We start from the raw sequence: 27,986 nt of genomic DNA, 5'->3' as shown, positions 1-27,986 counted from the left end.
TTTTTAAATAACATCTTTAATTAAAGTTTTTGCAAAGGCAAAATATTAAACTTAAAATAGGTCTTAGTACATCAAAATACTAAGTTCTCTAATTGTATTCCAAGCATGGCCTTTGAAACATATTATCCTGTATATCACAGAGGAGCAACCTTGATCTGCAATTGTACAGAATGAATTTTACAAACATAATAAATATATTTACCCCCTTACACATAACAGTATATGTACAACAGCAGTTGACAATAGTAGCTCAGAACAGCAAAAAAGGATATTCCCCCACTCCGTAATCTATTGGTACCCTATGCACTCTGGAACATGTCTCATCAGATGGCTGTACATATAGCTAACCCAAGGTAGTTCTTCCTGTTAAAAAAAGCTCCTTTTGTTCCACAATGTCTAATCCACCAAATAGTAACTAAAAGACACACTGCATGAATTGCCTGAAAAAAGTAGACAACAGGGAATCCAACGGACTGGTTTTTACACATTTCCCAACCAATCACAGCAATGGGAAAACAAGACTTTAAATGCCAGACACCAACACATAATAATGTGCAACTTTCTTCTTCTTGTATAGTCACTAATCTCAAGTCTGAAAAGAACTCTAATTTCAGTTGGGGGTGCGTGGGTGGGGTGGCACACGATAAACTCCACGATGCTGTGTAAGGCAGCCCAGTATCAATCCAGTGTGCCTTATCCTAAAACCACTGTTCGCTTCCTGGACATCTTATTGCATTCTATTAGGAAGCTTTTGCTTTGGGGGGAAACTTTGGGGGGCTTTATTGTTTTAAAGGAGTTTTCACAAATTGAAGAGACTGAATCAAAATGAACTTTAGTTAACGAGGTCTCTAACTCCTTCATCGGAATTAAGAAATTTTACTCTGGTAGTGTTATGTGGTGACATAATTACTGTCAAGCGCTGGAATTATTTTCACAGACTCAATGAAGTTTACTTTAACACTCCTAATTGTGCAGCAGAAATAGAAAAAACATTTATTAAAAAAATCTGTTACATGACACAACATGTTCTTGGCTCTTTTCTAGAAACTGTGCTTCAGAATCACATATCATATTCTTGGAACTAAACTCTGACCACAATTACCACTTTAAATCGTGTTTAGAAAACTGAATGATGTTCAAATGCAACTTGTGAGTACAGTACAGGAACAGGGAGTATGAAGCCTCAAAGAAATCTTGTTGCTAACCAGCAACTGGGGGAATAAAAACATATTTTATTTAAATAGTCCAATATAAAGCTCCTTATGTGACTAAATTCTCTATTATCTCCTTAACAGAAAACATATTTCAATTTGTTTTCAACTTAGATGTTTTAAAATGATTGCACACACTTAAAACCCAACAGAATTAGAGCAAAAAAAGTTGCTTTTCTGATGGAAGCACTGCAGGAAATTTACTCTCTCAGGAATCAAAAAGAAGTATTGTCATACTGGCAAAACAGGTACTCTGCAAACTGAAAAGGCACAAGACTCCCAATTTTGCCCAGTTGCTCTACAAGTTTCCATCAGCCATCATGGTTATAATTATGAAGTTCTCTTTCCCCATTTTTCCATCATAAAAAGGTGCTCCATTATCTGTGCAAATTTTAACATAAGCCCTCTTGAAATCATTAATTGTTTCCATAATACTGAACTATTTAAATGGGAAAAAAAACCTCAACCCAAAAAAAAACTATTTCCAAGGGGGAAAAAAAAAAAAATTATGAACTATGAACATGGGAATCCCTTGCCCTCTGAAAGGAATGGTTTCTTTGGAACCTAATGAAATGGTCTGTTCAGTTACATTATTAAAACCATGATTAAAAATTCAAGTACAATAATAAAATTAAGCAAACTACATTCTTACAGCAAGCTGCTACAATAAAATGAAATTAAAACATGCTTTTTGATTTTAAAAAAAGGAACACTTGATGTAGCAATAAGAGCACAGTTTGGTATGTTCATGTTTGACTGGCTTTCCGCAAACTTCACAGGTATTTGTATTTGAAGACAAAACTTCTTATCTGAAAAGCATACCATATAATTAGCTTGCTAGAGACTGTGCAAGTTTAGAAAGCTACTAACATCCTTCAGAACAGGCTAAGCTTAAGTTACCTTTAAAGTTCTGCTATCCCTTAAAAAATAAATAAAAAGGCTATGCAGCTTCTAGTATATGTATGTGGATGAAAAAAAAAAAAAATCACTAAGATGTATGGAAACAAAGTGTTGTACAAGTAATCTGGGTTCCAGTAGTATAAACAGGAATCTATAGCTAAAGGGATTTTTTTTTCTCCTTTTATTGGTTTGGTTGTGCAGCATTAAGGGAATTTTGCTGAAGTCCACTACTTAAGACTTACTGGAAACAGATATGGAAAGGTGAGGGAAGGAATTAGTTGGTACATTATTGATTTCATTGCAGTTGTACACAGAAGTGTCAACAGTGGTAAAAAAATAAAAATAAAATATCTGCTTTGTTCAGAAGAAAGCAAACACCGATCAGTTTGAGATACCTTGAAGCCCCAAGCCAAAAATTGTCTAAATTGTCTAAATGACAATTCAATTACTTAAGAATGAATTAGAAGAAACATCAATTAACTTTTCATAAAGCTTATGTATGTAGATGGCTAACAACCATATGGCTCTAGACATAGCCGACAGGCAGTTTTAGTCTGTGTCAGTGAGAGCAAAGGTGTACAAAATCACAGCAAAAAAATCCTGTTTTGAGTTTTCTATGTACTGAGACTATGAATGCACTTGGAGGCAAGCAAATCAGAATGAAAATTAGAGCAGTCATTACACACTGCTAAAATACACTTGTGACTTTGTTAAATGATGTTTAAGAAGTTTCATTCTCAAGCAAAAAAAGGTCAGAAATCATGGTTCAAATGTCTGCTCCTGAAAGTCTTCCTCAATTTAGTTAAAATTATCCTTGCTGTGTCCTTTATTAATCATCTTTCCAAGCACCCAATGAAACATAAAATATTTTTTGAAATGGTGAGCCACATGAACACTCCTTCCTCAACAGTTTCTTAAGTATAATGCCCATTCCCTCTCCTCATTCAAAAGTAACTGCATTTCCAAAAGCAGGGTTTGCAAGAATAACTTATGCATGAAGAAAAGGTGTTCACTTCTCAGGAGAGGAAGGGAAGGAGGGGAGAACAACCTTGTTGCTTTTCATTAAAAAAACAAAACAAAAAACCCCAACCCAAAACAAAAAAAAAACCCCACCACAAAACCACACCTCTGGAAAAGGCAAGTGAAAAAGTGACTACACAAGTTTAGTGCATCCGACTGCTTGATCTTCTGTTACCAAGACAGTCTAAAGATACTCTAACAAAATCTGTGTTCACAAAGCTGTGCAGCTCTCTTCATGAAATTACATGCCACCTGGAAACTTTAGAGAGATTAACTGCTGCAGGTAACTTATGGCTATACTTTTTAGTAAAGTGGATCTTTAATTAACAGAGTTGCAGCCAGGATGTTAGAATTATGTGATTTTCTATATTAAAAATTTAGTCAGTCTTGTCATCTGTTGAATTATTTCTGGATGTCTGGACTACATATGTAGTAATCAGGTGAAGGAATGCATCTATTATGCTGTTACCTACACATTTGATTCAAAAGGTCTCCAAAGCCTTTTTAAAAAAAATCAATGGAAACTATATTATCTGTTTCAGTTCAGTGATGCTGAACCACCACCAAACAGCAAGAATACAATTAACAAGTTAAGCTATCTGACTTTTGTAGGGGGGAGCTACAGTATTTGCTTAGTATTTAAAAAATACAGCCCTAAATAAAAGGTATCACGTACATGAAATTAAAATAGTTTCGAAATATAAATGATCATTTTACCATTTTGTAACTGCTAGGAACAACAACCTGCTTATGGGGAACTGAATTGAAAACAACAAACAGATATAATAATTAATGAGCATATCAGAATTAAAAATATTTTCCTTATACAAGTTATTTAAAATTTAACACCTTAATTCTTACCCTTCTGTACAAAGCTTGCACGCAGTTTAAGTAATATTCTGACCATCCTCACTACCAAAAGGAAGTGTTCAAAGCAAAGATTTGTACACACAATAAGCATTTTCAGATTAATAATCTATCAAAGGGAAGAGTTCCTTCAATCAGTGGAAGAAGTATTTTAAAATCTTAAATCAAGGGAAGAAGAGGGAGGGGGACGGACAAAGCCTTACATGCTAAATACCAGCTGTAGGTACCTGTATGTAGAATTGATAATTAAGGTATTCCTAACACACAAAACCAGCTCCCAGACAATGCTATAGCTGCTACAGTCCATGGCTTGCTCATCTGAAGTAGTGTCTTTGTTGCCACATTTTACCTTTGTTCCAATACTTTTGTTTATTGTTTATTTCTGATGTGCAGATACACATTTTGATTGGAGTATACGTCCAAGTCTCAGCCTTTCCTGCTTTTGCTTTTTTTTTTCCTTTTACAGGGAGTTTTATTGTTTTGTTTTGTCTTTTAAAACTTCACCATTCTGCGTCCCCAATGGCTTTGGAAAATACATAATCTCTTCCATTAAGATTCATGATGCCATCTTTGAGATGAAATTTCCATTTGTTTTTACTTCTGTGAATCTAAAAACAGGGAAAAAAGTTTGAACTATTACTTTGCATCAGAAACAGGTAATAATGTGTAAGTAAATTATAAGGGCAAGGAAAAAAGAGTAACTATTAGGCATACATTACTAAATTACTACAAATATCTTGAAAATCAATTCTGCATTTAGCTATGAAAAACAAAAACTAATTAGGCATATAGCAGTATTTTCTGTTTTCATTTTTTAAACCAGGCACAGCAACTGTCATAAAACCATGCAAGCACAGACGCATTCCAAAATCCAAAGCATACAGCATATTTTTAGAGGTGGTTGGAAAGGAAGAAGAGGAGAGATATATCCTATATCCACCTGTGATGCTTTAATTTTATCATCTTTGATTGTGACAGCCACAAAACTCCACTTGAAAGCCAGAAATCCTCATTTCAACCACTGTAACAGAAAGACTAACATTTTAAACCAGGCCTGAAAGGGTCAAACACTAAGTTTTATGTGCACCTCTTGTCTAAACCCCATTCTCACGAAAAATAGTTTGATTATGTTATGTATAGATGGATAGCAGGCCTATTTAACTTTCTACTTCTAATATTAGACTTTGACTCCGGGTTTCTGAAAGTTAAGTTTTAGTTAAAAGGCAAGTGGATTATTTACAAGGTTTTCACTCTGAAAATCTCTATGATACAAAATGCACAAGCTGATACAGAATATATGTGCTAGTCTTCTATAATTTCTCCGCAACAGTGAGTCATTGTGTATGATTTACATTCCAATTCTCATCGTAAAGTATCAAGTGAGAAGAGTAACACCTCCAGTATTGGGGATGATGGCATGAAGCTTCAACCTACAGCCTTCTCAGTTAAAACACTGACCCTTTTAATGCTTTCTGTAAAAGGAATTTGTAAGATTAAACTGAAGAATAAAACAACAGTTTTATTCATATTGTCTTTACAAAAATATTCCGTACAGAAGTAACTCTTCTTTCTTCATGCCCATTCCCAAATACTACCTGACTACAGGAAGCAGGTTGAGCAATAAGGTGAAGATCAGAGAAGATACAAGGACAAGAAATAGCTGTAGTATTGCAAGACTTCAATTATCTTATGCCTACCGTGTAAACATCAACGTGCAGCACTGAGGCTGTTTCAGATATACTATACAGTCAAGTCAAGCTTCATGAAGAAGCTAAGTCACAAAGCACACAATCCTTTTTTTGGTTCCAGACAACGTGCAGGTCTTGAGTTAGAAAATATCACCACAACTAACAGCAACTATGCAAGATAAACATTTTCCCAGGAGTAATAAGTTGTCAGTAAATCCACTAGAAGAGTGTTTAACTAAATTTATGTTCTTATGTTTAAAACTCAAGGAAATTAAACAAAAGTCAGTCTGAAGGTAGAAGAGTACATTTTGCAAAAAAATAAAAAAACCAAAACCAAATCAAACAAACAACAAAAACCCCCACCACGTACTGTAAATACAGAGCAGATAAATACCTGCCAGCTATCAAAAAGGGCATCAGAAAAAGCAAAAGACCACCAGTACAATTAAGCAGCAGGACAACAAGACATTCAAAGAAAGCAAAGATCTTTCAGAAAGTTGAAATGCTGTCCAAAAGAGAAAAAGATTACGATGAGCTTTTGCAGATAAAACATAAAAATTTAATTACGTGATCTAAAAATGTTAAGAAAATTTTACAAAAGGCATAAAACCAAGGAAACCCCATTGCAATTTTTCAATTTCCATCAAGGACAGGAAGTCTCATCACCTACTATTAGTGCTGTAAAAAAAAACAGTACAGGAGCACCACAACAGATATGACCATAGCACTCAATCAATTATTAGTGCTATTGTTTGGTCTGTGCTCACTTTAAGCTAAGAAGTCAGTGGTAACAGTAAATAAATAAACAAGGAAAGGCCTGTCTTATATACTCTACTTGCCCTTCCAGATGGCATTCAACAAAAATCCCTCATGAGAAGCATTTGAGCTGCCATGAGGTAAGAAGGAAGGTCCTCAGATGAATAAATGAATAAAGATGTGAAAACAAGGGGTAGGAACACTGTTTTTACAGTGAAATGAGATCATTCCAGAAGAGATTTGTGCTGGCTGGAGTCCTGCATCGTTTTAAGAATTCACTAACCATCTGGAAAATGACAACAACGTCACTGATGATACAAACGAACAGTTACTGAAGAGCTGCAGAATGATGTAACTGCCCTAACTCATTGTGTAATAAAACAATGGTGGCATTCAATGTATGTGAAGGTAATAAGGATGAAAAAACAATTCCAGCTCACATGGATAGAAAAAATGATGGGTTTGACTTGACAATTACAAGTCAGGAATGAGATCTCAGTATTCTAAGACTTTCCCACGAGAACATCAGCTCTGTGTTCAGTGGGGTCAAAAGCACACATGAACTATTGCACGACATTGCTGCATCACTTAATAAATTGAAGGTTCACCTGTGTTATGAATAGCTCTGATCCTCCTTCAACCTTATCTACCTGTATTCAATAAGATACAGAAGAATAAAACAGATCTGGAGAATGAAAGTAAGACTAATCAAATATTTGGACAGCTGTACAAATAATAACCAAGTAAAGTGTAGCTCTGGTTTCAAAGAGATGACTGAGGAAGGTTATGGTGGTCTGCAGTATCATAAAAGGCACCCAGAAAGCAAACCAAAACACTCTTCCCAAATAAAGAACAAGGAGGTATGATATGAAGCTAATGGGTTAAGAACTAGGTAATTCTCCACACGACATAATTCATTGATGAAACTTCTTGTTATAAGACAAAGTTCACAAGGATTCAAAAATTAATCAAATTAATTTCTAACATATTAAGGAAAAAAAATCCTCTGCTGGCCATCTGATACAAAGCCACTATCCCTCCCTCAAGAGACAGTTGCAGAAGGATTGTAAAATGCTCTACATGAGCATCACTACCTGTTTGCCCTTGTCTCATTGTTCCAGAGGCACCCATCATCAGCTGATGCAAGACACTGCACAAGAGTGAACTCTGAGCAAGAGGGAACTCACAACTGAGCTGATCCTGTGTATTTTATAGAGGCAAACTGAACAATGATCGTTTGGTAAGTGATGAAGGCCTTTCAGAGCACAAGGCAGTAGAGGTTAACGATGGACGCTGCTCCCTACTGAGTTCACATTCTTAACTTTGAAGAGGGTGAGGATTTCAGAGTAGTTCCTGTTGCTCAGCCTTAGCAGCTCCTAACAAGCTTTTCTGACTGCTATTTGGAGGTCCCTCACTATCCTCACAAGCTGTCTCGAAACTAACAGTTTTGGATTGCAGTCTGGAGGAGACAGATGGCTGGGATGTAGATACTGATGCCACTTTCCTCTATCTTAAATTCTCTGTTGAATCTGATGACAAGTTTAAGCAGAGTATGGGCATAACGGAAGATTTTCTAACCAAGACATTCTTCACAACGTAGTAGATTTTATGCAACAAGCTTACAGCTTTCTTCTCCTTTAAAAAGGATTCTTATTCATTGTAGTCCAATTAATATAGCATAGGAAAAGGAAGAAAATCCACATTGAATAATCTTTCTGCATACTACCTCAGTAAAAAGATGTCTGATATCCTCTAGATACATTTAAAACAATTTCAGACATGGATGAATCCTTGCATATTCCAGGGCAAATATGCAAGAAGAATTTAGTCACTATAGAGGAGGCAAGACAGTTCAACAGAATTTAAAGCGAAATAAGCAAAAGCATTCCACATTGCCATTTCAGTGAAGAATACATAGCACAGAAAGAACCTTTGCCCCTGATAACTATTCTATCATCAAGAAGAAATATTTTTAGCGATCAAGGAACAGTTTTCCACAAGTCTAAATCGTTATGACTGCTTCTTCCATTCATGGCCACAGCAAACGTACAAACTTAGTTACAATACTTCACTTCTGAGCCCAGAGGACTGACCTTTTGTTAAATGTCACAGAAAGATATGGTAAAGAAAGAGAAAATGCAGCCAATTTTTTCTAAGCTTTACTCATTACCAAGTACAAACATATCACACAAATCTGTTTTTAAAACAAACACTAGCTAATTGTATATTACCGTTCACATTATAATCTTTACAGGTCTACCTGTACTTAACAGTCACAAAGATATTAAAAATTACGACTTGATAGGAAGAAGAACAGAGAAAGTACAATTATTGGATTCTGTTCTGTAGAGATTACCTTATCATACTGGCACACAACAACATTTTCCGTATCAAACAGTTCTTGTCCTTCCTCATCACTCACATCATCTTCACTGTTAAGAGGCTCCTGAAACACATGCGAAAAGTTAAGCTGCTAAGATCAGAGCTGTTACTTTGATTATTCACATGAGACTACAAGTCTAGTCTATGAACTACAGGACCTAAAATGCATTTGAGGTGGGGAATATTAGGCTTTCCAGCAGAGGGCTGATGTACATACATGCTTCCTTCCTGCCCTCCATCCTGAGATGTCCTTACCAACTTTAGTCTGGAACTTCAGTGTCCAGGCCAGAGTCTGAGCACTGCAGCCTTTTGTCACTACAACCATTCTTGCTCCTTTACTGTAAATTTTCTGGTACTTGCAATTTGTCTTTACCAAAATTTGTCATTATGCAGATTTGAATTTTTCTAAAGCATCTAAGCAGCGGAAAGGCAGCATTAGTTACATCACTCCCTATGTGCCATTAAAAATAGAAACTCCATGACTTACATTTGATGTACCACAAACAGAAACAGACCTCAATACATGCAGAAAGTTTTTACAGGAGGGGAAAAAGATGATGATTTATGATGATCTTGCATAGATACATACAAAGTAACTTCTCCAGACCTTCTAGAATGTATTTTCATGTCCCTTAAAAATTACTTTCATTTTTTTCTTCTTTCTGCTAACACTGTTCCAGCAGAAATTTAGTGGGGTTTTTTCCATCTCATGCAAATAACAAACATTTCAAAAGCTAAACCAACTTCTAATAAATGCAAAACAACTCTTCTGAAATCTTCTGTATAATCCTCATCTTCCCACCTAGTTCCAAATATATAAGCTAAACGGGAGAGATGCTAGTGAGAGAAGAAAAGGAGGGACTAGAGGTTCTAATTCGTTCCAAAGTAATGCTGTATTTAAGTGACTTCAAAAGCTTTAAGAAAGTGGTCCACTCATTAAGTAACTGCTTATGAACAAAGGTAGCAAAAATAACAGCAAAAATAACTCTGGCATGCTGACAATAAAGTCCTGGCATATAAAAGAATTTCCATGAGAACGCTAACATTAAGGCACTATTAAAGAACTTAATATTTAAGCATGATGACCTATACTTAATAAGGCAACTATTAAAACAAACTGACATCAATGCTGATCAATACAATGGAAAAGTGATGTGAACTCACCCTGTAAGATGTAATAGAAAAATACTGTTAGACACCCCTGTAGATGTACTACAGAAAAACTGATTTAACTCCTTGATAAAAATTAGAAGTTTTACCTGCATATGCTGCATGGATAATACAGACTGTGAAATGCTACGTATGCTCCTCATATTGGCATTTTAAATGGAATCTTAAAATAATTAGAAAGGCTGCAGAGAACTGTGGAAGTGTTCTAACAGTTCAAAATGCATTTTAGGGACAGATTTCAGGAGTACCAACTTTCCTGTCACAGGCTGAAATAACATTACTGTTAGCTTACTAGTATCCCTCCCTTCCCCTCCCCCCCAATTTTTAAAAAATTTCTTATTCTTGTGGGGCTTGTTGGTGCAACACACCAAAACTTATCAAGAACTGCTGGCTGAAGTCCAAAATCAAGCAAATTCAAATTCTAAATTGAGCACATACTGTTAAGAATACAACAGGTTACGAAAAATATTCATTCCTGCTCCTATCTGCTGATTTCATTAAATCAAGGTCAAATGTGTTTCTAGAAGGTGCTTTATAACCAAATTTGAGTTCTCAGGCTTGTTCTGGTGCAACAGAAAGCAACGGAATAGTCAGTGAGATACAGGTCAGACCACAACCATTGGTTCCCTCAGTGAACTAAATATACGCTCTCCTTTTTGTCAATCTTCCTAACATCTTGTTTGTGTACGCTCTCAGTCCCAAGTGGAGTTGACTATTTCTGTTTGTTTATGAGGGTTTCATAATTTCATGGCTGACCTCTCCAAAACATCAGAAATACTACTGCTGAAGTTTTCAAAAGGGCATTCATGACAATTAACTGTTTTTGCTGTGTCCCTCATCTTCTCCAGCTGCATTTCAAGGTGCTTTGCTAATACACAGTTTCCACAACTTCAATATGGGAAATAAAGAACTTGAAGAACAAGGATAAAGTATTCTCAAAATTATTGGAATATAGTATTATTTGAAGTATACAGTTTTCTTTCAAATACTGCAAAAAAACCCCAACAAAAAAACCCACAAGCATACTCCAGTCTGAAACAGTGTTAAGTTTACCTCTTCGACTTGGCCATCTTCACCCCCATCTTTTTCTTTATCTTCCTCTTCATCATCATCATAGTCTTCTTCCTCATCTTCTTCTTCTTCAGATGATGTGTCCCCTGCTCCATCAACTTGCAGAACAAGTGGTGCTTGTGGTTGTGCCTGCTGTTGTTGTGGTTGCTGCTGACCAGCTGCAGGAATCTGTGCTTGAGCTGGTGTAGGGGCAGCCACTGTTGTAGGTATGACTTGTGTTTTATTTCCTGTAAACAGGATCTGCTGAGGCTGAATAATCACTCCTGTCTGCTGGGGAATCCCTCCAGGGATAGGAGCTAAAACCTGATGGAATACCATTGCAAGTACTGTGGCTGCTAACATAACAGACTACCACATCACTTACTTCACAGAAAACAATTCAAGCATATCAATCTGACTTGCACTAATTAGAGAAACAAGAGTTACAAATATTCCCCCTATATCAGATACATAATTTAATCTTCACTAACATACCTTCTTTCACTACTCAGTGTTAATTTTCTGCATTTTACATTGCTAAATCTAAGAAAACCTACTGTCTTTCCATTCTAAAATGCTAACTCTACCACCTCACCTGAGTTCCAAGCACAGCAGAGGAATGTTTAAATTCAAGTAAAAGACTATTTTTAAACTTTCTATATAAAATATTTAACTTTAAACTCTCTACAAATTGTTATTCATGCTTAAACTGCAGGACTCTGACACAATGCTCAATTCAATGCTTAGAGAGTCTGGACACACAGTTGACCTTGTAGCTGAACAAAAATCCTTGTAAAACATACTGTATTCACTACTAAAATAACTAAGGGGCGTGTGTATGTGTTTGCTTTTAGGTATTTTCTTTGATATGTTATGTAACACAGAATAATTTTAACTGATAAACACATTTTTAACAGTATGTAGACTACGATTATGCACATAATGTAATTGTCTTTGGGGGCGCACAAAAGAAATTTTAAACTGCAGCCAGTCATAATTTGGCAAGAATAAAAGTGACATTGAAAATGACATTTCAAAATTGTTCATTTTTTTAAAAATACATTTCTTAACACAATTATGTCTTCTTTTTTTAAATATACCATTTCTGACTTTGTGTTCTATTTCGATTTGCTCACAAAAATGCAAGCCTCTTTAGTAATTACCATAATGTTTTTTCTTTCAAGTGTACCCATTCAAAAATTTTTCTTTACCTGCTGTATAACAGGTGCTTGTACTCCACCAGGCTGCATTTGCGGTATGACCTGCTGCTGTAGAACAACTTGCTGCTGTGGTTGAATGATATACTGAGCTCCATTTGCAGTTCTAACTACTTGGAGGATCTGGCCTATAATAAAATAAATATCAAATTAATCAAATGTAGAAATTCACTTTAAAAATTATCTTGGTTTAGAAGCTTGTTTCCTGGAAGAACATCAATGACAATTAACGGAGAGATACTATGCTATAGCAGCTGTGTCAGAAACAAAAAACTAATAGGGTTGTTTACCATCTAAATACGATGGTTGTTTAACATCTAAAAACTCACACCTTTGGAGATGGCCTCCAACTCTGAAAAGCAAGAGCTAAGATATATTCCAACATTTCTAATCAGTAAGATGAAGGAGGAGAAGGAATTAAATGAGACTGAACTTTATACATTTCCCTCAAAGACTGAATTTATTTCCTGTTCTCCCTCCACAGCAAAATGCAAAGCCCTATCTACTGAAATAGCTTTGTATGTCTGAAAGAAGGGACTATCCCAGCCCCTTGCTTAAGAAAACATACTATAAATATTTGTAACTGAAGAAAAAAAAATTCTGACCATAACAGAAGTAACAAATGTGAGCTGCAGATTATTCTATGCTATGACAAACATAGATGTGATTCCTTAAAAATCAGAAATATTTGAATTTCTGGAATAGCTACACATTTAAATTTTATTTCAACTGCATATCTGTTAAACATTCAAATGTTTAAAGCAGGGAGGCTAAGTCCCAGGTGATTCTGAGCAGACTAAAAATGATCAATCTAAAATAAAATTAACATTGCCAGCAAAATTAGAAATTCCATTGTGTGTGCTTAGCAAGTATGAGAAACCTTAAGACATTCCTCATCTGAGTCACAAATGAAGTGAATCTGCTCTTTTATAACCAGTCCAGTATCTGTGCTCAGATCATGCATCACAACGCTCAGAAACACGCAAAGCGGAGAGACAGCAACGCCTGCTTTGTTTCTTCATGCGCTTCTCTAAAAAGTGGGGAAAGCTCACACAGAATCTAACCCACACCACTGTTAAGTCAGAACTACAAGGTTCATAAGACTAGCAAGTCGGTGAGCAGAAGAGTCCAGGAGTCTAGTGAAGAGATTGCACTACCTTGTAGGGGTAAATTCCCAGGTTCTGCTTTTCAACAATATATAGCAGGGAATAAAACCCAGAATTTCTCCCTCCCAAGCACCCTCAAAACCATTGCTTGATCTCAATGTTAAGACAGTTACCTGAATTTGTAAGGATCTGCTGAACAGGAGTAACGCCAGCAGGGAGAGCCAACGTAGCTGCAGTGGCTGCAGCACTCTGAAATACAAGAGAAGCTTTTTAACCACAGATGTTATTGTCAGTATTTCATCTCACAACATACTGCCTGGAAATATGTAGCTTTTTGTTGCTGTTTACAATGTTTGCACACAAGTTTCTCCAGCTATTGAAATGCAGGCATTAATCAACTGTACATTATACTACATATAAAAATTATTTTCCTTCTTCCTTAAAACGAGGAAGACAGAAGGAACAATCACTAAGCATCACACCTTAACCCAGCTCCACGTGGTTTCTTGGTTTATCTGCAAGCTCAGCAGATGTTTTTCTCCTCTGCCTTCTCTGCTGATCTACTAATAAGAGTAAAACGTTGCATTGCTCACGTGGCAAGTTTACTTATGCTTTTTGAAAGCAGCTAAAGATATGGGCCTACAAGTCTGAAGAAACATAAGGTATTGAAGCAATGATCATGTTCGCCTGTCTTGTTTTCACGAGGAGTTGTAATCAGGTTTGCACTTTTCTTCATTCTGCAAATGATTTGCATTTCAAGTCCTGCATAAAACAGCTCTTTTGAGTGAATATACACATACAGTGTACTGACTGTTCACAGAATGACTAATTTTTTCTCTCAAGACAGCTGGTTAGAAGAGAAAGCCAAAGACTCTCAATGGGTAACGATTTGAACTTACAAGGAACCTGAATTCCAACACAACTATGGGAGCTCCAAACACAAAAATCTGCATTAAGTCCTTAATTCACAGGAGATGGACTTCTCCAGAGGCCTCTCCATTTCAAGGGTCTAACTAACTTCAGCTGCCTATGGAAAAGTCTCCCTCTCCCCACTATAAAGGAACCACGGCCAATTACTCTTTGCTACTGAAAGGATTTAAACTTTATTCCTGGGTAGAGTGCATACTTCCTGTTTATAAGATGTACGATGTCCCCATATTGGCTGGTCAATGTAATATTTACAACTGCCAGAATTAGAGATCACCAAGCAAAACAGAAGAGTGCTTGCCTGCATCCTCATGTCCCAGACAAATGCAGATGAATAAACTCTCATTACTCTCTGCCTTCCAAGATATTCTTTAATATCAATTTAAGTGTTTATTAGAAACACACAAAATAATTCCAAATTGATTCTGTAATTATTTACTGAACATTAGTCTTCTGCAGTATACAATTCATCTTCATTTTGACAGCAGCAGTTTTAAAAGCATGGCATGCTCATTTTTGCAATACCCATCAACAAGATCTAACTCAATGAGACAGACAAAAAACGTTTACGTGTTGGACTTGGGAAGTTACAAATCACATTGAAATGGTTGTAAAACATGGAAGAAAAGGGTAGATGTTAATGTGCTCTTGGCCTCTTGGTAAATCACACTATTTGAATAATGAAGTTCAGGTTCTTTTCTAGAATAAGGTCAGCAGGTACTGGAGAAGCGGAGGGTAAGCACACTGCTGCAGCTTTGACTAATCATGAAACTTTGTTTCGCATGCTTTTACTATGAGAATGATAAGAATGTAATGAATTCTGGTCTTAATATACATATTTAACTCATATTAGCCGTTGTTTTCATCACTTTGCAAGCAATTTTTTTTTTAATTAAGCCAGGGTGTTTAAAGCAAGGTAAGATAACCAAAATTAACCTCTAGAGAGAAAACCTTCAAGAAAAGGGTAAATGACCAGACTCAAGTTTTATATACTATTACAAAATTAGTGAATCAAAATAATGTGACCAGAAAAGATTGATGTAAATTGATAAATAATCTCTCATTTGATACAAGCCTAAGTTTCAGAGTAGTTCATGTTTTTTCCTGCATCTAGCAAATACAATATGCTTGCATCATATGGTTGTGGCAGTATATGACAAGCACATCACCATGCAGATTCATACCAACAGAACTCCAGTTTCTGATTTAAGAAAAGTTTTAGTTAAACACATTTAAAGCAGATGATCAAGGCAAGTCCTAGATTTGTTATCAAAACTAAAGTCCTGGATTACTGTTCCTAGATTGTCAATGCAGCAGCAAAACTCAGAAAGATGGTAGATAGCTTTACCAGAGTGTCCTAAATTACTTTTAAGCACCTGATGACTAATACCAGATTTGTGCTTACTATTTTATCAAAACAACTTAGGTAATGACAGTGTATGCATGCTTTTCTTACCATGCCCGACGCATTCATGTGTGGTATCAGCTTGGAATCTGGCACAATAACCTGCTGCTGAGGTGCTAGAAAAAAAAAAAAAAAAGCATTTCACAAAAACTATGCAGTCTGCCCAAAATAACATCCAAGCCAGAATAACTTAGAAAGAACATCACCCAAATATCAGCTGAACTACTGAGTAGCTACAGAAACGACTACTGAGCAGTCTCTGATCTTATTAAGTTTTACTCTCAAGACAATATACAACAGCAGCTCTGAGCAGCAATACAGCTATCTTGGTTTTACAGATCTTATTTCAAGGCTTCAGTTACCTATTCTGACCCTACATAAAGCAAGATTTAAAACACATTTCTGAAATTAAAGGTGTTAGTGAAACATTGATAAACTTGATGTTCAGTTATCGGAGTTCTCCAAAAACATCAATTGACTCATAAAACAGACTTAACTCTTTTAACAGACAGTTAACTCTTAAAACAGACTTAAGCAAGGATTGTAGCAAGATGAACAGTACATTAACAGGATGTACCAGTTAGCTTGAGTTAGGTCTAGTTAGCATAAGCTCATGATCTTCACGGTCTTTCTAATGTAGCAGAAGCAGATGAAATATGATCAACCACCTGCCCCAAACAACAAAATAGTTTTGGTGTGCTAAAAGAAATAGATAGCTAAACTATGCAAACAACCTGTTGATCATCTAGAAGTGAAAAAGTGTCCTAGTCTATGGAACAATCAGGTTGCCAGTGCTAGTATCACTGACAGCACATTGGAAAATGACAGGGTAATTTGAATAAACTAGTAACTGACAAGGTATTCTCCATCCAATCCTATAACCAACAACACTTAAGAATACTGGAGAGAACTGAGAGTGAAGCCCCACAACCTTGCACCAAGATCTGAGGCCATCTCTCCAACTTTCAGGGGACCCAGGGAGGGCAAAAGAGCCCCAGGAATTCTCACGACCCTGTGCCAGGACCACACACAGGACAGCAAAATCACCATGCTGATCGTCCTGATCTCTCTCTGGGACTGCACCAGGTTATATAAGTAACTATTACACCATGTCCCCCATGGAACAGGGAAGTCAAGTAATTCATAGAAGTGCATGTCTGTGATTAAAGCGCTTTGATATCCTAATTTCATTTAGTCTCCACACTGTCACTTGGTCATAAGCCACAACATTGGGCAACAATAAATCAGTGTAAGTGAATTGCTATAGGCAGGATCTTACTCTACCCTGACACACAAATGGAAGGACAGCAACCTCCATATTAGTGGAGGCAAACCTGGTCAGCAGAGTACAGCTATTCAGCTAAGGAGCCACTAGAGGTCTTGGTGAGTAGACTTTCCAGGTTCTGCTGACTGTAACTTAAGCTGAGACACCTGGAGCATTTGAAGCCTCTGTGTATTTAGGGGTCTTAATCTCAAAATGAATTTTATCCCAACAGTTGAAACTGATTTATGTCCAGCCAAAATACGAAGTACTGTAAGAAGAAAAAAACCAAACACCACCAAAAAAAACACCACCAAGGAAAAAAGCCCCAACAACAGGTTCTTGTCACACTAGTTCTCTCCTGTTTTGAATACATACGGTATGGTTGGCCTTTGAGGTTTTTTGGGGGGGGGAATCATGTCATAACTATCTTTTGTGCCTATGACAACACAGGTTCTGATCCATGAGATATGATAAAAAGACTCAAGTCTGTGATGACTACTACAGATAAATATTTTATGCCACAATTATATACACACTGAAAACTCAACTCAAGCATTTCACAGGTGGCAGATTTGTTTACACAGCATATCTGCAGTAAAGTCCAGTAGTATTTATCTTGGTTTTCAAATGAAACTGTAATTGGTGAAAATGTTTCCGTTAAATTATTAATGGAGAATACACAAGACAATAATTACAAGAAACAATACTGTTATGATGAGCTAAAATATACCTTGAAAATCCACACCTACACAGTGTGTAATCTTTTAAGACCACAAAAATACCCAGCCATTATGCTTTTCACTTGAAACTTGTTCTAACATGAAAACCATCTCCTACATATACTCAAACTGTTATACAAGTATTTTTCATGTCCTAGCAACCACTTGTACTAAACAATATTGTATTTTTAAATTAATTTGCTCCTAATGACATTACTACCTCATGACTAAATTGTCAACTGCCTATGTATATTGGCTTGAAATTACAAAGCTAATGGATTTTTGACAGAATCTGAAAGTCACGTATTCTGAAAATGTAAGTTACATAGAAGACCAAGAGAAGAATTCAGCTGTTCCAAAATCTTCTGAAGATTATGACTAGCACAAATACCAGAATATTTTTTGCCAAGACAGCTCTCTTGACCCATTAAAGAGAGGCAAGTAGAGACAAAGTTTAACATAAAGACACAAAGTTATCCATCCGATAAACATCCTGCCCTAGATTTATAATATGCTAAGGAGTTGGTCTAACTTGAGAGTCTTGTGCCAGGGCAATTAGAGAGTAAGTCTGACCTTGCTGAGACGCTGGAATAAGGACCTGTTGTGGCTGAGACTGCTGCTGCACAGTCTGCTGTGGCTGAGGTTGTGTGTGATGGTGGTGGTGATGATGCTGCTGTTGCTGCTGCTGCTGCTGCTGCTGTTGCACCTGCAACAAAAGCTGCTGCTCTTCTGAATGGAAGCCATCTACAGCCTTGGACTGCATCAGCTTGTTCTCCCACAGCTAGTTTGGAAAAGGAAAGAGAAATCTCTGTGAACCATGTTTACTCATCAGGATTTGTAACAATATAAAGACAGTACTCCAAAACTGAATTTGTTTTCACTGTTTATCTTGTGCAGTCTACTTAGCCAAAAAGCCCTTAGGCAAATACAGACTCAAGAGATAACTCTACAGAGCTAATGTTTTAAGAATTAAAAGAAGAATTAAGAATTAATTAAGAATTGTCAGTGGAAGGTTAAGCTTTAACACTCCTTCCTTCTTCCAACTGTGGAAGACTCATAATGACCCTAAAAGAAGCAGATAGAGAATAGAGATAAACTGGTAACTAAATTAGCCTTCAAATTTTCACTTCTCTACCTTCTTTCTTTCTGACCTCTTTAATCAGAAAAATAATTCTCTGTTACAGCTTTCCTCAAGCCATTCCTTCTTGGAACTCCTCAGTAAAAGCTGCTTGAAGACTACTGTCTCATAACACACTCCAACAGAAACTACCAGTGTACCTAAGATAATACCTCTGTACAAGCATTTACACAGTTTCTAACACAGTATCAAATTCAGCTTCTCCAGGCCTTCAGATCTTGCTGTCAGCTGACATGTCTCCCAAGAAAACCACAGATGTAAAAAAAGTAGCTCTTGCAAAAAGACAGCAATGCAAGCATTCCATAATACATCAGCATCAAAAAGACTACAGGCAACCACAACTCCTGAGTTCAAATCCTGCTAAGGGCTCCCTAAGCCTTCCTCTTCAATATGTTGTTTCCCTTCTTGTCTCTTTCCTCATTAAATCTTTTCTGACATCATCTGCAGAACATATCTGTGACACAAACACCAAGGTGCTTTTCTGATAGTGCTCAATCTGTTTCCACCAAGCCAGGTTATGGTTTCATGGAAAAAAAAAGAAAGTCTTCACCAGTTTCTGTCTAGCCAAACTCATAATTCCTTTCCCACCCCATCCATTTTTTAATACTTCAAAAATACTGAAAGTGCAGGACATCCCGCTTTCTGAAGAAGTCCTTATTCAACAACTGAGATAAGCAGGCACCTATTTTCCCAGTTTCCTTTTACTTTATTTCTTCCCTTTTTTTTTTTTTCCCTTTTTTTTTTTTTTAACCTTTCCCTGTCTTTTCCCTTTTGAAGGGCTTCTTTTACTTGGGAAGAATTTGAAGAAAGCCATAGGAGACCCATTAGAGCTCAGGTCAACATACTGCCTTTCTTTTGGACCCTTGGTAACAGTTCAAACCCACTGTATGTAAAACAATTCTGAATCTGAGAGCTTCAGAAAAGTGTGATGCACACGGTGCAATTTATTATGTACCACCCCCAAAACCAATACTTTTGCAAACAACAAAACATACATGCAAAAATCTGACAATGCATCCAACAGTGCAACTCCTCTTCTTCAGAAAGACAAAAACATCAAGCAGAGCAGGCGTTTTATTTTTCCTACAGAGAAGCCTTAAGAATTGTCTGCCTCTAAAATAAACATATTCTCCCCTTTCTTTTTTAAAGATGTAATGTTTCAGGGACTGAAATAACACTGTGAATTCAGATGCCTGCTGTTAGTTTATGTCAAGTTTGACATGCCAGATTAGGGAATGTAAACAAGGTGAGCAGATCTCTCTATACAGCAGTGTAATTCAAATGATATGGGGCTGCAGACATGCAGATTAATACAATGCTTAGCTAACTAAAAATTAGTATTTTTACCGAGTACAACAGCAAGCAGATCTGAAAACCAATTGCTGTATTGGTCTATTAAAAAAAACCTTTTAAGTTGCTACTTACTGTTTTGAGTTCCATAAGAACTTGTTCATCCACTCCTTCATCCAGAAAAACTTCTCTGACATCATTGATGACATCTTCTATCACAGATCTGTACAATTTAGGCTTTAAAAAAAAAGTAACTAGTCAACGTTGTTTTGAAAGATTATCACTTTAATATTAAAATAAGATTCCCCCCCAAAAAAAAAATCCTCTGCAAAGTGCATTACAGAATACACTGCATGTTTCTGAGTGACTAAAATATCCAAGAAGGTATAAATCAGCAAGAACAGTTCAAACAAGGTGAAAAGGGAAGGCATTGTTTGCTATCTTTTGTGACATAACTATGGCACGAGTTTTCAAGCCACGAGGAACGTAATTCAAAACAGAGAAAAGGAGATTGTTTTGCATTCAGTATATTTGTTTCCTGCTTGCATGCCTGTAAAATACTCATGTCAAAATATGTTAAAAGTTCAAAAGGAGATTAGATAAATGGAGAGAAAAGAAACTTGTTAGTGCTTGCTAGTTCAACAGGAACCAAATATGCCTCAGAATGATCTCAAGCTGAAAAATGTTGAAGGCTCAGAAAACTGGAAGCATTCATCTGAATGTTCTGTTCTTCCTTACACATCTGTTTACAGAAACTATTGAAGACAGGACACTAGGCTAGACAGACTTCTGTTTTCAATCAGTACTTACTTTTTTACATTAGAAATTTCTCAGGGGAAATACTACAAATACATTATTATTCTATTATGCTGATTTCATGCCTAAACTGTCAATGATAAAGTGAATTATTAATTCGCTTTAGGTTGCTAAAAGAAGTTCTGGAGTCTCCAACCCTGGAGATACTCAAAAGCTGTCTGGGCATGGTCCTGAGCAACTGGCTCTAGGTGGCCCTGCTTGTAATGACCTCCAGAGGTCCCTTCCAACCTCAACCATTTTATGAATTTTAAAATGACGGCACAGTTTTAAAAAGAGAATATAAATACTTAACCTTATCAATTAAAGTGCAAAATTTAACTCATAGGACCACAAGCGTACTATGCATGTGCTGTACCGTTTAAACAGTACAGCTTGGACCTCTCTACATATATGTGAACCTCAACAGAATTTTGGTTGGGTTTAAATATCTGTGCTATCTAATTGGTAGCACTACGAGCTCTGAATTACAGTTAATTGATCTGCAGCCTGTGAACCATATATACTTCACTGACCGAGGCTGTTCCTTGGGGTGGGGGTAGACCCTTTTTAAACTGATCTGAAAGTAGCTACAACTTTGTGTAAGCTGGCATCTTCCTCTACCTTGTTCCACAACTTCCTTAAGCAAGAAATCCCAAATGACACCACACACATCAGATATGTTGTATATACGCAAATCAATCATTCTGTACTCATCCAGTGGGCTGGGCACCCCAGGAGGGCTGTGCCTCCAATACACACACAGAAAACCTGCACCAAGCACATGCACTTAGTCCAGAAGTGCTGGAACTACACAAATTCACTGCACGCACTTGAAATGTTTATTTCATGCATACGCAGTTGCTTAATGCATCCCAGAAGTGTTGAATCTATGACAGATATGCTAAAGATTATATTGCACACATGTTACGGAATTGTTATGACTATGTTATGGTATCAGGGCAGGGGAATAGCAGCATGTGATTTACTAGTCCAGGAAAAAGCTGAGTGGTCAATAAGCACAAAAAGAAGTTTGCTTTTAAATGTAAAAAAAACCCCAAACCCAAGCAAAACCAGCCTACCCTCCTCCCCCAAAAAAAACCCCAACAAAACCAAAGAAATGTATTGATATTACAAGAGGAGAAACGAACCTATTTAGAAGCCTAGAACTAAGAAATAAATACTTTCATGGCTGCTTAGCGCATGATGTCCTTAGTGTTTAAAACAAACTCCACATTGGGGCATACTCAAGTGATTTTTCTTACCAAAAAAACCCCAACCAACCAACCAACAACAAAGGAACAAGGGGAAAAAAAGAGAAAGTAAGAGAAAATTTTAAAAAATCCCAACAACCAAGCAAACACCACAACCAAACCTGACATACCACTCTGTGTTATTGACCACACATCAGTATTTTGGCAAATGGCATGCTATCAGCACCTTATTTTTTTCTTCATTCTGCATTTCATCAGTTTGCCATTTTTCAGCTTTAAAACATGCTGCTCCAAATCAAGTGGCTGATATAGTAGAATTCATCCTTTTGTCACTTGTCTCTCAAAAAGAAATTCTGGCCTCAAGTAACAGGGTAAGGTTGCCATCCTTGAAACGTACATTTACAGCACCTATGTCCAATTCTTAACTTCTCCAACAGAACCAAAACATACCAGACTACTTGCAGGTTTTTCTTCTTTCAAAACAATATTGCATGCTTATGCATCCAAACTTCAAGCACAGCATTAGTTGTGCTTACAGAGACATTTGAAACAGACTTTCAAAGCCAGGCTACTCTTGGGCGCTAGTATTTTAAATCTGCATAGTGTATAACTTAGAAATACCAAGCATCATTAACAGGATTATTTTTCCACTTAGATTTAATTCATAGCAGATGCAAAAAGACATTCTACTTAATAACATTAAGTCTTATTATTTCTATAATTAAACAAATTGCATAAAGCTTACACAATTCAACTAGCACAGAAATGCTACTTAACCTATTGCATATATTGTTCCTTATTGTATTAAAAGCATCTGTTTCTTAATGCCAAAACCACATTCTGCAAATAAACATGCTTAACCTCAGGCATGTGAGTTACTTAAGTCAAGAGAACTACCTGTATGTCTGAAACTACAATCAAAATTCCTGCAGGATGGGGATTACATTTTATCCTTCAACCATCTATTAGGTCCACTTTTCTAATAAAGCAGATTTTACACAAACAGCCCTAGTAATTTCCACCAGCAGTTACTGCTTCCTCTCTCCACAGTCAAACATTTTTGTCAGGTTTATTTACAAAGCTTCCCCAGTCTACAAAGCCCTAGGAAAAAATATCAATATTCAGATACAACAAACTAACCCTACAGCCCAACAGTCTGCTTGGGAACATTTCCTTTTTTCCTCCTGTGTAGTAAGGGGAAAAAAAAAGAAATTCAAAAAGCAGGATACTGGTTTCCAGTGTTCAGCATTAGTTTAGCAAGAGAGCAGAAAGGCAGGTTAAGAGCATAAATGTTCGCTCTGCCCTCGACACAGCGTCCTGCACAACTTCCAACAGCCCGAGCAGGCGTCTAAGCCCCCCAAAAGACAAGAGCAGCACAGAGGCGCAGTGAGATGAGTGCAATGCAGGTTAAGGAACCCACCAGCAGTTTGTACGTGCACGTGTCTCTCTGCACGAGCCAGAGCACTGGATCTAAAGTACACTGGATCTAAAGATGGGTCAGAATTTTTGGATGCTGTTGTAATCATGCAGTATCACAATATACGATACACTCATGGCTGCATGATTAGAAGGAAGGGAACAGAGAAGAAATTATCTGCAGGCTTATAACGAAACAGTGTCTGTCCGATTTTACCTATGAATGTTTACGTAATACTTAGAAAAAATCCTGTCCGGTTGAAAACACTCTCTTGTGTACATGCCTACTGAACGTCCAGCCCAGGCGGAGGCAATGCCTTCCACAGAGGGAGCAACAATGCCTTCAAGAGCCATCCACAGTGGAATTTTGAAGAATGTCACAGAATGCTCCTTTCCTACCTCAACAGAGGCAAATCCAGCAAGAAAGACTACAAAACAGCCTCAAGCCCTGGTCTTTAAAAGGAAGTACACTGTATTGTTTTAGATACACACTAAGTGTTGGCTTCAAGCATTATTTACATGATGTTCAAGCTGTTTATACAAACCACCTAAGACTCTGGAGTTGAACGACAAAATTATTTTCATATGCTTCTTACTCAAAAAATAAACATGGGAATACAATTGCTGAACAAGATGGGATAGCAGGTGAGCTAAGCTTTCCAATAAATTTCCACATTCAGTCAGAGAAAGCAATGAGAACATAATGGAAACTTTAAAGATTGCTATTAAAATAATCATGCTTTCATCTGGTTTATATTAAAGTGCCTCCCTCATAAAGAGTACATTGCTGTAAACTTCAAGCTCTTTTAAGAGCAAAATACTCAAATCACTCTTCAATAAACACTATTCCAAACACTTACTATAGATTAAAGACAACAATTAAAATTCCTGATTTATTAGATACAACCACAAACACATAGAAAAGATTTGAAATCTAGTACTTCCCCCTCTGGGAACATAAGGAAACAATTATATTTCACTTTCTCTGTGTATCTTGTAAAGAAAACTCTGAGTATGGTGAGACTGCTACACACGCACATACACTCCAAATCCGAGAAGCAACCAGCAAGCTATTTTAAGAAATGCCACATGCCTTTGGGGGCTTAGACTTCCTACATTCCTCCAGTTTCAAGGGTACAAAACTTGCATCTCTTTGTAATTATTATCACAACACGTGGGATTTCAGCAGTTTGGGGTTCCAATAACCAACACATTATGGAGAGATATACCGTGGCATACTTTGTGCATTTGACAGCAGTTTGTTCCTGGTTGCTTCTGCAGTTATCCCTGAAATGTCACTAATCTCTCCTGTCTGTGCAGTTACAGCTGGAAGTTAGCTGTATGACAGCTAGAAGAGCACACTGTAAAAGTTAACTAGTTTTGGTCACAATTACACCAAAGATGTGTGTAAAAAGAAGTAACACACATAATCTACATCGTAAGCATTAAAATTTGAGATTTTTATGTTGTCGTGGACTTTTACCAATAAATTACCTTTGCCAGCTACAAAATCTTATACTGCATACAACTGTTAAGGTCTTATATTTGTCCTTTATTAGGAAGAACAGATTGCTGGCAATTCAGATTTGATCGGATGCTGGTGTGATACAACTGACACATTAGGCTCAAAGTCTAGCTTCCTAAAGTTATCACCTGGTTGCAATATTTCAAAATGTTCCTATTCATCTTTGGTAACCCTAGAGTAAGCATCACGATCCTTGCTATTGAACGAGACCTGAATTTGACAAAGTTGGCCATGTACTATTGCAAGGTTTTACTACTTAATTGAAAATTAGCCTAAAGCATACCTACTTGAAGCAGGCTCATTTTAAGCTTGGCTTTTGCTGTTCCAAACACAATGTTAAAACACAGGCACCTTCCAAGAAAACTTTACAGAAGTTATACCAGTACAGAAATACAGCCAAAAAAAAGCAAGTCTTAGTAAATTGTTGAATCAAAGATATTTACAAGTACTCTGAAGATTATTTTTACATATACATGTGTATATATAGCTATTCAGTACTATCTCGGTTGAAAGAGAGAAGGTAAAATCTCTAATTTACTATACAGAGACAGATCATTTTCTTGCAATCAAAAAATAAAGCCAGAAGCTTATAAACTGAAGGACAACTAACAGATTCAGATCACACACATGCGATACACACCCCACCGAGTAACTGCCCTGCACATAATGGCGGACTACTTCGCTAAAATTTTCTGATATAAACCCTAACAAAATATCAAAGCAACGATGCTACTTTGCAATTGCAGGCAGCTCTGTAAAATTTCAGATTTGGGAAGGAAAACTAGGATGCTTTGCATTTGCTTTTGTATACTGTTTTGCAGTATAGTAAATACTGTATTTTAAACCTGGTATTACTGAAAATTCTAAAATCTTTGCTCAGCCTGGACTGTAATAAAATATTTGTACACTTTAGTGACCAGAAACACATGGAAATCATTGAGTAGTATCTGCAGCCCATGACCCACAGACAAAACTTTAACATTAGCATTATTTTTAGGGTGACAGCTGTAGCCAGACCTTGGCAAAGCGCCATGAAGTAAGTACCACATCTCTTCTTGATGTAACGGGTAAAAACTGTTTAAACTCTGCTTTCCCCACCCAACAGGAAAACTACTTCGAAGAGCTTATAGGAACACAGGAACATGCACTAGTTGTATACTACTGACAAAAAAAAGAAAAAAAAAAAAGGAAGAAAAAGGTAAACAGTTTCAAAGGCAGGAGAGGATGAATGAAAACTGGCTTTGTGCAATGCGTAAAGTCCGTTTACACCGGCTCGGAGCCACCCCCCCGCCCCCGCCGGCAGAAAGCACCACCGCTCCGCAGGCCGGTGGCGACGGGGACGGGCAGCGCGGAGGGAAGGGAAACCCGGCGAAAGCCCGGCCAGGATCCGAGGGACAAGCCGCCCGTCTCCCAGCCTCCGCCGCGGACGCATGCACCTCCCAGCCCGCGCTCCGCGGCTCGCTCCCTATTTAAAGGCTGATGTGGTGTTTAAATGGAGAGGCGGTGACGTGGGGCTGGAAAGCACCTTCCCATCCTAGCAGAGTCTATATTAGAGAGCGGCAATAGCTCTATATAAACAGGGCAGCCACAGGGAGGAGGAACACAAGGAGCAGGGAGGCAGAAAGGCAGGGGGAAGCCATGATGGATCTGAGAGCCACAAACAAGGGGGCCGAGCCCGCCGCCGGGACGCCGGGTTTGTCTCCTCCAGCGCTTCGGGGCGGGGGTCGCGGCCGGGGGGCGCGCAAGGGGGAGAGGAGCGGAGAGGAGAGCGGCGGCCGGGGGGGCTCGGTGGCTGCGCAGGTTTGTGTGACTGCTTGTTGCAAACCTCTGTGAGTACAAGTGCAGCAGCGAGCCACCCGCCAAGGTGCAGAAAGCACGAGAAGGGAACAGGGGGGAGAGGATTGGGGTTTTTTTTTCTTTCTCTCTTTTTAAAATAAATACTGCCTCGCTCGCCGGAGAGAAGTTGAGGGCTCTCGCCCGGCTTAGCCGAACCGGCCGGGCTGGGATAAGTGCTTTTCAACCATCGTCTCCTTCTTATAAAGCAACATAAAATGGCTCCAGCGGAGCCCCGGCGGGCTTCACCGACACCACAAAACCGAAACTGGCGCGGACACCGCTTCCCCTCGCCCCGGGACGGCGGCGGCGGGGCAGGCAGCAGCGCCCGCGCTCCCCCGCCGCTCGCTCCGGCTCTCGCCCCTTCCCCGGGCGGCTCCCTCCGGCGGCGGCGGCGCCCCCCGCCCGCCAGCCCTCCCCGCCGGACCCCCAGACCGCGGGCGGCGGCGCGGCCCCGGCCTTTCCCGCGGGGCTCCGCCGCCCGCCGGGCCGCCCCGCCGCCCCCGGGCCGCCGCCCCGCGCCCCCGCTCCCGCCTCCCCTCTCCCGCCGCCCCCGGCTCAGCTCTCTCCCCGCCGCCGAGGCGGCCGGCGCCGGGCGCCACAAGTTGGCTCCCCGCCGCGGGGGTGAGGCTGCCCCGCGCCCCCCCGCCGCCCCTTCCCGCCGCGGGGAGGGGGCCGGGACCGCTCGAGGCGGGCGGCGGGAGGGAAGGGAGTGCGGGGGAGGGGGCGGCGGGCCCCGCCGGCCCCCTCCGCCCGCGCTGCCCCCGGGGCCCCCCTCGCCCCCCGACCCGGTCCTTACCACGGGGTTTGTGTTAGTCGAGCTCGCCATGTCCCGAGCCCCCCGGGACGCCCCCAACCGCGGGGGGGGGAGTCGCCCCTAAAACAATAAACCTGCCCGGCTGCGTCCCCCCTGAGCCCGCGCGTCCCGCCCCGGCTCACGGGCAGACCCCGCGGCCTGGCCCGGCCTCGTTCGCCGGCCCTGGGGCTGCAGCCGCCGCCGCCAGCCGCCCGCTCTGCCCGCTTCGCCCCTTTATATAGCGAGAGCCGAGCAGCTGCGCGAGCGGCCAGGGCGAGCGGGGGACGCGGGCGGGGGGGG

At 38.9% G+C, this 27,986-nt stretch overlaps 1 protein-coding gene across 2 annotated transcripts; it reads right to left on the bottom strand.

Moving 5' to 3' along the window:
- On the bottom strand, positions 1-27,986 carry GTF2A1 (general transcription factor IIA subunit 1). 2 transcript variants are annotated; one of them, XM_075753764.1, is made up of 9 exons: positions 27,690-27,986; positions 20,246-20,347; positions 18,256-18,463; positions 15,751-15,815; positions 13,541-13,616; positions 12,256-12,389; positions 11,048-11,368; positions 8,799-8,888; positions 1-4,606 (listed from the first exon to the last, which is right to left on the bottom strand). In XM_075753764.1, exons 1-9 carry the CDS (start codon positions 27,717-27,719, stop codon positions 4,499-4,501), a joined length of 1,134 nt encoding a protein of 377 aa, XP_075609879.1. In that variant the 5' UTR covers positions 27,720-27,986; the 3' UTR covers positions 1-4,498. The 2 variants fall into 2 exon arrangements, with proteins under 2 accessions (XP_075609879.1, XP_075609880.1); XM_075753765.1 differs by lacking the exon at positions 27,690-27,986 and adding an exon at positions 23,537-23,557.

Source organism: Balearica regulorum, chromosome 5 (assembly GCF_011004875.1).
Source record: "Balearica regulorum gibbericeps isolate bBalReg1 chromosome 5, bBalReg1.pri, whole genome shotgun sequence".
NCBI lineage: Eukaryota > Metazoa > Chordata > Aves > Gruiformes > Gruidae > Balearica > Balearica regulorum.
Note: the sequence above shows the minus strand (reverse complement) of the source record. Positions and strands in the feature narration are given on the sequence as shown.